The sequence below is a fragment of the Rhinoraja longicauda genome, chromosome 35, assembly GCF_053455715.1.
Source record: "Rhinoraja longicauda isolate Sanriku21f chromosome 35, sRhiLon1.1, whole genome shotgun sequence".
Taxonomy (NCBI): Eukaryota; Metazoa; Chordata; class Chondrichthyes; order Rajiformes; family Arhynchobatidae; genus Rhinoraja; species Rhinoraja longicauda.
Genome location: NC_135987.1, coordinates 14283519 through 14296006, shown reverse-complemented (window position 1 = coordinate 14296006; position 12488 = coordinate 14283519). Strand labels below are relative to the sequence as shown.

Sequence of the window (12488 nt, the reverse complement as noted above, 5' to 3'; positions counted from 1 at the left end):
GATGCCCAATTCCAGGGGGATAAGGAGCAAAGGGGTATCATGAGTAATCATGTATTGTCTTTCCGCTGACTGGTTAGCAGGCAGCGAGCTTTTTCACTGTACCTCGGTACACGTGACAATAAACTAATGACCAAGAGCAATTTGCTCTCTCGAAATTATTGCTCGATCCAGAAATGGGCAAAAGCTTCCAAAACCCAGCTCTCTACACGAAAAGCGAGCGCAGTTGACAAAGAGGAAGTGAAATACAAAGTATCGGCAGCAAGGAAGTAATGCGGAACTGCAAGAAGCTGATTACTGATGAGTTAATAAATCAGTTTAAATCATACAAAGCCCCGAAACCCCATTTGCAGGCATGGCTGAATGAAACCCAGAAATTGCACAATACTAGTGTGTGTGTCAAGATTGTAACAGTGGAAAATTAGTTGGCAATTTTAAACAGTGATGGAGGTGCAGTTACTTAACATATTCAAGCAGAAGTCAATGGATTTTTGAATACTGGAAGGTGGTGCTGAGGTTAAAGAATAACCATGATCTCATCGGATGGTAATACTGCATGACTTCTTCTCCTTCTACTTTTTTAAAAATGGATCAGCAAAATATTAAATGATGCATTTTGCAGTCTGGGCCAACTAGCACTAAAATGCCATTCGATACCTGTTGAGATACCGATCCCTGATTAAGCTTGGTTCAAATTTAACACCGAATTAAACTCAATATTGAATTCGACAGTTTCAGATACCCAGCCTTTCCTGTTTGTGTCAGAAATGGCGATTTCTAATACAGTCACCGGCACTTTACATGATCCATTTCACTCTCCGCGGTGGTCGTTGTTTGACCCAAGTATCTCCAGCATTCGCAGAGTCACGCAGCACAGGAACGGACCCATTGGCCCAACTCATCCATGCCATTCATGTTTTATAGCTGAGCTAGTCACATTCGTCTGCATTTGGACCAAAACCTCGTAACATTTCCTATCCACGTGCATGTCTAAACTTTGCCATCGTACCCAGCAGCACAGGCTCCTCTGGCACCTCATTCCGTATACACATCACCCACTGCATGAAGAAATTGGCCCTCGGGTCTCCTTTAAATAATTCCCCTCTCATCTTAAACCTATGCCCTCTGGTGCAGGGCCGTCTTAACGCATGGGCCTGATGGGCACTTGCCCGGGGCCCCACGAGCATAGGGGCCCCATGCTGATCTGTGTATGTTAAGTGACTTGCAATAAATAAATACTACTTTAAAAATGTAGGTTCAATAAGTGCTTTCTTCGCAACATTTTCGGTCCCTAAGTGCTTCTCACAGCGATCTGTTTCGCAACAATTAGCTCCCTAAGTGCTTTGCTTTTCCATCCCTAAGTGCTTCTCACAGCGATCTGTCAGTGCTTTTCGCAACAATGTCGCACCCTAAGTCCATCGCTAAGTGCTTTTCGGTAAGTGCTTTTCGCCGGCACGACAGGGGGGGGGGGGCTGGTAGGGAAAGGAGGGTGGGGGAGAGTAACGGTAGGGACCCCAGTACACTGCTTTGCCCGGGGGCCCACAATGCTGTAAAAACGGCCCTGCTCTGGTGCTAGACTTCTCTATCCTGGGGAAAAGACTGTGACCATTTACCTTATCTATTCTCCTGATTTTGAACACTTCAATAAGGTCACCCTCTATCTCTTCTGCTCCAGGGAAAAATGCCCCAGCTATATCCTTATAACTAAACCCCTCGAGTCCTGGTAATGTACTGGAGAAGCTTTTCTGTGCCCATTCCAGTTTCATGTCGTAGGTTTCATATTTCCAGCAAGACTCCTGCTTCTCTCAATTTCAGCACGCAGTTTTTCTTGTTGCCCTGTAGCGGCCCACAATCATCTTCCTCCATTTACTCTCCTCCGGACGGATCAATGACGATTAGTAAGCATTGGTTTCCCTCTCGTAAAGACTGAAAGACTGGGTGACCAAGTGGACCTCACTTACCCACCCCATCACGCACATTCCCTTCCTTCGCTCCACACCACCCCACCTCTCAGGTCGACACAAAATGCTGGAGTAACTCAGCGGGTCAGGCAGCATCTCAGGAGAGAAGGAATGGGTGACGTGTCGGGTCGAGACCCTTCTTCATTCCGAAGACCTGAAACGTCACCTATTCCTTCTCTCCAGAGATGCTGCCTGACCCGCTGAGTTACTCCAGCATTTTGTGTGTCTACCTTCGATTTGAACCAGCATCTGCAGATATTTTCCTACACATCCTACCTCTCAGGTTTAGTTTGGAGATTCGGCGCAGAAATAGGCCTTTCGGCCCACCGAGTCCACGCCGACCAGCGATCCCCGCACACTAACGCTATCCTACACACACCAGGGACAATTTACAATTATACCAAGCCAATTAACCCACAAACCTGTACGTGGGAGGAAAGCAGACCACCTGGGGATAACCCACGCAGGTCAGGGGGAGAGCGTACAAACTCTGTACAGACAAGCACCTGTAGTCAAGATCAATCCTGGCGCTGCAAGGCTGCAACTCTACCGCTACGCCACCATGCCACCCGGCGATCGGGACACTTACCTGCAGGCCAGTGTTTCCAAAGCAGCACCTGTAGCTTGAGGTGGAAGTGATGGTCAATCATACGTCTGCACTTGACGTAAGCCGAAGGATCCCACTCGTCCACAGGGCAAATGTTACTTATTGGAGACAGGATTACTGCTTCATTTCTTCGCGATGCAGCCTTTCTATTTTGCTATTGGGAAAAAGTCGTGGGTGTGTGGGATCACAAACCTGAAGAGCTACGAGTGGCCCAACACCATCTTTGGTGATGATGCCAAGCTACTTCAAAAGAGCCCCAACAAACACACTTCAACTCCAGCACCAAAGGGAAGGATAGGTATAGATAGCAAAAGCATGGTCAAACAGGCACGAGTGAAGATGCACCTTTTAGTTTAGTTTAGTTTAGAGATACAGCGCGGAAACAGGCCCTTCGGCCTACCGGGTCCGCGCCGACCAGCAATCCCCGCACATTAACACTATCCTACACACACGAGTGACAGTTTTTACATTTACCAAGCCAATTAACCTACAAACCTGCACGTCTTTGGAGTGTGGGAGGAAACCGAAGATCTCGGAGTAAACCGGCGCAGGTCACGGGGAGAAGGTACAAACTCCGTATGGACAGCACCCGTAGTCGGGATCGAACTCGGATCTCCGGCGCTGCGTTCAATGTAAGGCAGCAACTCTGCCGCTGCGCCACCGTGCCGCCATCTTGGGGGGGGGGCGAGTGTTAGGGAAGGCAGGGAATTTCACGCCTTGGGTGACGGGCCGATCATTCGGGGGAGTGCAAAGGTCGGGAACTGGCGAGGATTGTGGTGCTGGAGGAGGACATTCAAGACCACGAAGGAATTTGAAAATAAGGATGAGAAATTCCGGGGCATTGCTGAACCGGGAGCTGGCGTTTCGTTGGCAAGCACAAGGATGATGGACGAAAGGACTTATTGCGAGCTGGGACAAGATTAGTGGGGTTCCGGTTGACTTCAATTTCTTCACTGGAATGAAATTCCTGGATTGCTTTGGAATAGACACCCTGAGGTAACCAAGGCAAATGAGAGGGTTTCGGCTGTTGAGTTGATGCAGACATTGAGGTGTCCGATGACACTGAACAAAGTTCCATGGTCCCCAATCCATTCACAACATGCAGTCACGCATCATACTATCCAGTAAGCTCTTGGGCTGAGAGTTTTCCCCACGGCCATCATCTATCCCAAACGCTTATCAGTGTGTGTGTGATGAAAGCCCTTCTTCCATTAACCCAAACGCTGCCCGTTCATCGCTCTGAACTCGTGTCCTTACCATACTCCAGTGATGGGTTTCAAATGCTCAACCATTTCCAAAGTGCCCTAGGTCTAGACGAGGAACAAAAACTCTCCAACTTTAATTCAAGTTAAAAATGGGTCCAAATTTTATTTGCCAGCTCTGTGATATTTTCAGGAATGCTTAGAAAATGTGTAGACTTACACGATACAAATTGATAAAAAAGTTAAAACACGCTGGTTTTAATTATTTTCACAACTTTCTGATCAGCTTACAAACCACTCTGTGCAAAATAGAGGTGATTTGTAACAAATTAAGATTTAAAAAAATTCTCCTCTACAATACTCTTCTAAAGTATCTGAACATTTTTCAATTGGAAGCAGAACTCTTTCAGAAAAAGTAGTTACTGGAGCATGAAGATTAATTGGCAACAGATCTTTTGTGTTTCAAGAGTAACCAATATTTTTAAAGATGTATACTTTTAGTGGCATTTTTTGTTTCATTGTACCACTGTATGTGATCATGGCATGCAGTCAAACAAAACCGGTGTGTGATGAAGTGTGATAGAGCATTTAAAATACTGGGCACGGAAGCCCTTTGGAACAAATTCAGTTTGTGGCTATGGAATGGAGGTCTCTCTTTTTGCTGAAGTTTTCAGCTCAGAGTTCCACCTGCACTTATCGTTGCTGCCTCACCTAATGGCGAGAGGGAGTAGTGTCCCAGAGAGACTGGACCGAAAGAACAATCAAGACCAATTATCTACTATTCATGGTCTCACAAAAAGCTGGAGTAACTCAGCGGGTCAGGCAGCATCTCAGAGGAGAAGGAATGGGTGGGTGATGTTTCGAGTCGAGACGAAGGTCCGCCTTAACCAACCTGATCTCCCAGTGGCTCAGCACTTCAACTCCCCCTCCCACTCCCAATCTGACCTTTCTGTCATGGGCTTCCTCCATTGTCATAGTGACGTCCACCACAAATTTGAGGAACAGCACCTCATATTTCGCTTGGGCAGTTTACACCCCAGCGGTATGAACATTGACTTCTCTAACTTTAGATAGTTCCTCTGTCCCTCTCTTTCCCCTCCCCCATCCCAGTTCTCCCACTGTCTTCCTGTCTCCAACTACATCCTTGCTTTGTCCCGCCCCCTCCACTAAGGGTCTCGACCCGAAGCGTCGCCCATTCCTTCTTTCCTGAGATGTTACCTGACCCGCTGAGTTACTCCAGCTTTTTGTGATACCTTCGATTTGTACCAGCATCTGCAGTTATTTTCCTGCATTCCTATACATCCACTATTCATGGAACTGCTAGTCCGTCCTTAAGAGCAATCTGAAGGTTGAATACAGTACAGATGCTCCCCGACTAACGATGCTTTGACTTGCGATATTTCGACTTGACAATGTTGCAAACGCTGGGCAACGGCAGCGACCTCTAGCTTGCCTCCGGCCACATGATCAGGTGTATTAAATGCATTTCCACGTACGATATTTTGGGTTTACGATGGGTTTATCGGAACATAACCCCATTATAAGTTAGGAGCACCTGTACATAAAAACAACCTCTCCCTTTTTCTCAGACTGGAAAGATTCGGCATTAAAGTTGATCAAGGACTATTTACTACTTGATCGGTCCAATGAACACAGCCAACAGATGGATTGTAGAAGGGTCTCGACCCGAAACATCACCCATTCCTTCTCTCCAGAGATGCTGCCTGTCCTGTTGAGTTACTCCAGTTTATCTTCGGTTTAAACCAGCATCTGTCGTTCCTTCCTGCACATGATTTGACCCTGTCGGCCGCAGTTGAATGGGGAAATCACTGCTGAATCAGAAGGTTAAGGGGCCATGTCTCAATCCCAGGACTCGAGCACAAAGCTCCAGGCTGTGGTGCCAGTGCAGTACTCGTGGATTGGTGAACGCCGTGAGATGAGATTTGAGATGAATCCGAAGGCTTGCTGTTAGCTTCCACATTGTCAGCTTTCAAGTAACTGTAGATCTTGAGACATTACTTTGAAAGAGATCAAGGCAACTTTCCGCCACTGTCTTGTGCAATATTTAACCCTAACTTAATTTCACCAGAACACATTTTTACTGGTTGGAATCGCCTTGCTGTTGCAGGAGATTTTAGTGCAAAAATGACTGCAATGTTTCCTACGCTACAAGGTTACTTCATTGTCTTAAAGCAGCCTGAGAGGCCCTGAAAAGCTCATCAAAGGTACTTCTTTAAAAATAAATCTTCTTTTTCCCCCATCCATTGAAAGCTACACCTCATCATTAGTTAGCACAAGTACCTTTTCCAAACGGTGAAGTTCCAATCTTGGGGAGGCCAACGTCGGAATTAGTTTGGGGAATTCCACCCAAAGTCTCCGCTAAATCAGATGAACCACGAGGACAGAGCAGGCAGAGCCAGCAGCCAGGCCCAGAGCAAGGTAGAAAGACATCACGATTCCCGTGTGCTCAGACAACTCCTTGGGCACGATCTTCGGTCCGTAAATCATCGGCAGTGTTCCCAAATAACCGTTGGTGAAGCCCAAAGCTGCGATGAAGATGGCAGGATAGAAATCGCCAGCAAAGAATATTATGGGCAAGTGTTCTCGGGGCTGGTAATTACAGAAGATGAACAAAGGCAAGAACAATGTCCGGAACAGCACCAGGGTGGGAAGGAGTGCGCTCTTCGGCCCAGGGATTTGGATCCAAGCTGTCACCTGACGGCCAGCCCAGTCCGCAAAGTTATACAGGAGGAAGCAGACCATGGGTATAAAGTACTTGGTGGTCCACATACTGTCCACATTCGAAGTTGACTTGATGTTGGAAGCGATGGAAGGGAAGATAATAATGGAAATGAAGAAGGTGTAGAACACACTGAAGCCCAGCGATGCAGTCTTTGTGAGGATTGATTTCAATTGAGAGGTTGCAGTGGTATCACCGGTTAGGGACTCACTACTGACTGACCCGTTGAACATGTAGGTTTCACTGCCCTGCACGCTGCTAGTCTCATCTCCGAGATGCTGTGGTCTGTCATTCAGATTCTTCAGATAGTAGCTGAGAATTCAAAATTAAAAAAAAAAAAGTTAACATTCTAAGTAACCTTTTTCAGCCTCACAGTTTTTAAGCACGTATATTCTTATCATCTTAAAGCACTTTAAGTAATCTCATCCAGAAATGCAATTGGGTAGATGCCGTCAGGCTGTTTGCATTGAAGGTAGACACAAAATGCTGGAGTAACTCAGCGGGTCAGGCAGTATCCCGGGAGAGAAGGAATGGGTGACGTTTCGGGTCGAGACCCTTCTTCAGACAGATGTCAGGGGAGGGGGCGGGTCAAAGATAGGACGGAGTAGGAGACAGGAATACAGTGGGAGAACTGGGAAGGGGGAGGGGATAGAGAGGGGAAGCGGGGACTACCTGAAGTTGGAGAAGTCAATGTTCATACAGCTGGGGTGTAAACTGCCCAAGCGAAATATGAGGTGCTGTTCCTCCAATTTGCGCTGGGCCTCACTCTGACAATGGAGGAGGCCCAGGACAGAAAGGTCAGATTGGGAATGGGAGGGGGAGTTGAAGTGCTGAGCCACCAGGAGATCAGGTTGGTTGAGTCGGACTGAGCGAAGGTGTTTGCATTGACTGGTGAATCATGACACGACTGTGGTTGGACTCATCTCAGAAGGAGATGAGACAGCCTATAGGGATGAAATCCAAAGGCTGGCAGCATGGTGTTCAGTGAACAATCTGGTCCTGAACTCCTCCAAAACAAAGGAACTTATAATTGACTTTAGAAAAACCAGTGGAGATTACGACCCACTCTACATCAATGGGGTCTGTGTGGAAAGGGTACCAGCTTTCAGGTTCCTGGGTACGCACATCGCAGAGGATCTCACCTGGTCTACCAACACCATCACCACAGTAAAGAAGGCACAGCAGAGACTCCACTTCCTGAGGATCCTCAGGAAAACCAACCTGCAGGAGAAGCTCATGTTGTCCTTCTATCGCTGCTCCATCGAGAGTGTGCTGGCATACTGTATAACCACATGGTATGCCAGCTGCTCAGAAAAGGACAGGAAGGCCCTTCAGAGGGTCATCACGACGGCCCAGAAAATCATCGGCTGCTCACTGCCCTCCCTGGAGCACCTGTTCAGCCTACGCTGCCTCAGTAGAGCAAGCAAAATAATAAAAGATCCATCCCACCCCGGCCACCGTCTGTTTGTTCATCTGCCCTCTGGTCGACGTTTCAGGTCGATCAAATCCCGAACAAACAGACTTAAGAACAGTTTTTACCCCAGGGCCATACGAGAACTGAACACTACCTTGCACTAGGCAACACCGTTAAAAAATCGGTCATATAATTGTATTTAATTGTATTTATGTATTTATTTGTTTTTGCATTTATTGCATATATGTTTGTACGCACCGTCAGGATTGGCTATTTTTTAATTTCGTTGTACTCGTTGCAATGACAATAAATGAATATTATTATTATTATTATTATTATTATTATTATTATTATTATTATTATTATTATTATTATTATTATTATTATTATGAACTAGGGAGCATGGCCACAGGTTACAGGAGATAAGAAACAAAAGTGAAGGTAGACACAAAATGCTGGAGTAACTCAGCGGGCCAGGCAGCATCTCTGGATAGAAGAAATGGGTGACATTTCGGGTCCAGACCCTTTTTCAGTCTGAAGAAGGGTCTCGACCTGATATGTCACCCATTCCTTCCTCTCGAGATCTTTCCTCCCTTGAAATGCACATTAAAATCAATGTAACCTTGTTATCTGCCCCGATACCTCACATGGCATGGCCACATTTTGGTCACCATTACACGAGTGATGCATCTTCAGTTATTTTTCCTCGTTCTGAAGAAGAGTCCCAACCCGAAATGCCACCTATCCATGCTCTCCAGAGATGGAGAAGTTGAGCTTGAGTTACCCAAGCAATTTGTGTCCGTTTTGCAGACCAGCACCAACAATTCCCTGTTTCTACCTATTCAGTACTTTTTAGACATGACATGGTCTATGTAATTAGAAGTATCGGCTCAATGGTTTATTTACCAGAGGGGCAACATTGCCAGTCGGCAACAGGAAAAGAGAGCATTGGGTGGAACAGATGGCTTGCAAACAACATTCACACCTGATAGTGAAAGCTCCAATCCATTTTAGTCTGTATGGATTCTACAATGTAAATATCCATTCCAGGTGATGCAGATTACCATATTAGATCACCTCACTTATTATGCATGCTGCACATTCCACATACAATACAATATATCTTTATTGTCATTGTACAGGGGTACAACGAGATTGGAAATGCGCCTCCCATACGATGCAATAATTTAATTAGCTAGTCAGTATTAATTTAAACAGACCAATGAAACAAATTGTAACAGTTTTAAGACAGAATAAAGTGAAAGTAGATCTGTGCCGGATCACTGTGCGATGTGACCATCCGGCTCAGCAGGACCGGTTCATAGCAGCTATGGCCCTGGGGATGAAGCTGTTCCTGAGTCTGGAGGTGCGGGCGTAGAAGGCCTTGTATCGTCTGCCCGATGGAAGGAGTTCGAACAGACTGTTGCAGGGGTGTGAAGAGTCTTTGTGGATGCTGGTGGGTTTTCCGGATCTTGATGCAGTCCGGATCTTCATCCCTACCCGGACTATGTAAGTGGCCCTACACTGTCTCACAGCAGACGAGATGCTGACTACGGGAACGGTAGCATGTAATGTCTCCCCCCCGCTCGTGTTACAATAAAACTATGCGTTGTTAGTCCTGTGTATGGGTTCGATTCCAACAACAGGTGAGGAAAAATAGGAAAATGCAGTGTGGCACGATTTGTCAACTTGCAATTAAAGCACACTAACTTGAACCAGATTCCAAGTATGTGGTGCACGTCAAAACTGATTTACAAGTTGGGGGAAGATTGCGAACATTTTATTCCTCATTAGTCTCATTCATCTGCAGTCACAACAGCGTAACTGTTGACAGGATTGTAACTTACATTTATAAGCCATTACTGGGACTGTCTGAATTTTAATTATGCTGGAGGGAAAAGCAAAATCAATGTAAAGGATGTCGGCGCAGATAAATAGAACACTTTGCCACATTAAGCTCACGACACCAATGTGACATTTCACCATCTCTTCAAGTGGGTCTGTCTAATGAATGCCAACATTCTTTGAGGACATCTCTGTTGTGGATTTACATGTGAACATCATTGCCCCAAAACCTGTTCACATCGGCAATCCTCACACAAAAAAAAAAAATTCATTAAGTATCACATTTAAATTCTCAAATTTCTCTTGGGGTCTCGCCTCTCCCCATCTCTAAACCTCTCCAATACTGCAGCCCCACTCTGCTTCCAATGAGATGCTGTGATGGTGTATTTAAATGCAAATATACTCAAGATGGTAGAATCGATCAAAGCCGACACCCTTCTGGGTATGAAGGAACTGCAGATGCTGGTTTAAACCATAGATAAGACACAAAATGCTGGAGTAACTCAGCGGGACAGGCAGCATCTCTGGAGAGAAGGAATGGGTGACATTTCGAGTTGAGACCGTTCTTCAGACCTGACACCCTTTTGCTCTCTACAATCTTCCGAGTTCAAGACTCGCACTAAGATTTTGACCATCGACCATCTACTATGTCTGGGGGTCAATGGCTTAAAATCATTTCGCATTTATGGACATCAGTAGCAATGTTGGCATTTATTGTCCATCCCTAATTACCCATGAGCCAAGGAGATAACTACGCCCGAGGATTTGAAGTCACATGTCAGAGAAGATTATTTTCCTAAAGAATACAAGTTTGCAAACAGGTTTTTAAGACAATCTGCAATTTCATTATCAGCATTACTACGATTATTTTGTTTTCAAAATTACAAATTTGTTTAATTACTTGAATTTAATTTTCCAAATGCCCTGCTGCGATTTGAACTCTGGTCGCTAGATCAATAACTCTTGCTGAAACTCTACCAATTCAAACACTATGCTATTGCAATGCTCTGGTAGTATTATTGGAATGCTTTGTAATATTATAGATTTCCTATATTTTCACTCAGAGAGTTGTGAATCTGTGGAATTCTCTGCCTCAGAAGGCAGTGGAGGCCAATTCTCTGGATGCTTTCAAGAGAGAGTTAGATAGAGCTCTTAATGATAGCGGAGAAGGCAGGAACGGGGTACTGATTGTAGATGATCAGCCATGATCACATTGAATGGCGGTGCGTACAGGCTCGAAGGGCCAAATGGTCTACTCCTGCACCTATTGTCTATTAAAGGCACTTGATTAATGAAAGTTGGTGTAGCAGTTGACTGACTGTAAAGAGTGGATGTGGAGAGGATGTTTCCACTAGTGGGAGAGTCGAGGACCAGAGAGCGCAGCCTCAGAATAAAAGGACGTTCCTTTGGGAAGGAGATGAGGAGAGCTTTCGTTTGTCAGAGGGTGGTGAATCTGTGGAATTCATCGCCACAGAAGACTGTGGAGGCCAAGTCAATGGATTATTTTACGGCAGAGACAGATAGATTCTTGATTAGCACGAGTGTCATGGGTTTGCAGAAGGCAGGAGAATGGAGTCGAGAGGAAAAGAGAGATCAGCCATGATGGAATGGCTGAGTAGACTTGATGGGCCGAATGGCCTAATTCTGCTCCTAGAACTTATGAACTTCACAACCCGACTCCTACAGAGTACGAAGACTCTGCTCTGAAGCTGGAACACCAATAATACTTCTGTCTTGTATGCAAGTATAAGCAAATATACCTTTCCTACTGGAATTATTACGTTGAGCAGCAAAGAGATGAAACAGAGATTTAGACAATAGACAATAGGTGCAGGAGGAGGCCATTCGGCCCTTCGAGCCAGCACCGCCATTCAATGTGATCATGGCTGATCATTCTCAATCAGTACCCCATTCCTGCCTTCTCCCCATACCCCCTGACTCCTCTATCCTTAAGAGCTCTATCTAACTCTCTCTTGAATGCATTCAGAGAATTGGCCTCCACTGCCTTCTGAGGCAGAGAATTCCACAGATTCACAACTCTCTGACTGAAAAAGTTTTTCCTCATCTCAGTTCTAAATGGCCTACCCCTTATTCTTAAACTGTAGCCCCTTGTTCTGGACTCCCCCAACAGTGGGAACATGTTTCCTGCCTCTAACGTGTCCAACCCCTTAATAATCTTATACGTTTCGATAAGATCTCCTCTCATCTTTCTAAATTCCAGTGTATACAAGCCTAGTCGCTCCAGTCTTTCAACATATGATAGTCCCGCCATTCCGGGAATTAACCTAGTTAATTCAGCTTCGAAAAGTAAGATGAAGTGAAAAAGAAGAACATGCTTACTTGGAGTATGGGATTTTGGGGAGCAGCAAGTACATGACAATACAGATCATGATGAAGATGTCAGCAGTGATAAAATAGGCCAGTGCACTGTCCTCAATAGTGCCAGCAGCAGCCAGGTCCACGATTGAAGCCAATGCACTGATCGTCCCGCCCATGGCTTGGCCTACACAGGAAACAAGGAGAACAGCAAACATGAGCCACACTATCAATAATTCATTTTGAAAAAAAGTTTTAAAAATATATTTATTCTTGGGTTGTGAATATTAGTGCAATGCTGTCATTTAATGCCCTTTTGTTTCTCGTTTATCATTCTGTTCACAGTGCGCTATGTGTACATATTCTCTTGTGCGGCTGCAAGTAAGGACCTCGTTGTTCTATCTGG

At 45.4% G+C, this 12488-nt stretch overlaps 1 protein-coding gene across 4 annotated transcripts in view; it reads right to left on the bottom strand.

Moving 5' to 3' along the window:
- Positions 1 to 3929: 3929 nt before the first annotated feature.
- slc29a3 (solute carrier family 29 member 3) overlaps positions 3930 to 12488 on the bottom strand; it is a 30755-nt gene continuing 22196 nt past the window's right edge. For all 4 annotated transcript variants that reach the window (XM_078428302.1, XM_078428304.1, XM_078428301.1 and 1 more), the window contains exons 5-6: positions 12107 to 12269; positions 3930 to 6819 (exon numbers count right to left, since the gene is read on the bottom strand). In XM_078428302.1, the coding sequence (XP_078284428.1) occupies positions 6147 to 6819; positions 12107 to 12269 (836 nt within the window). In that variant the 3' untranslated portion in view covers positions 3930 to 6146. The remainder of the gene's footprint in view (positions 6820 to 12106; positions 12270 to 12488) is intronic.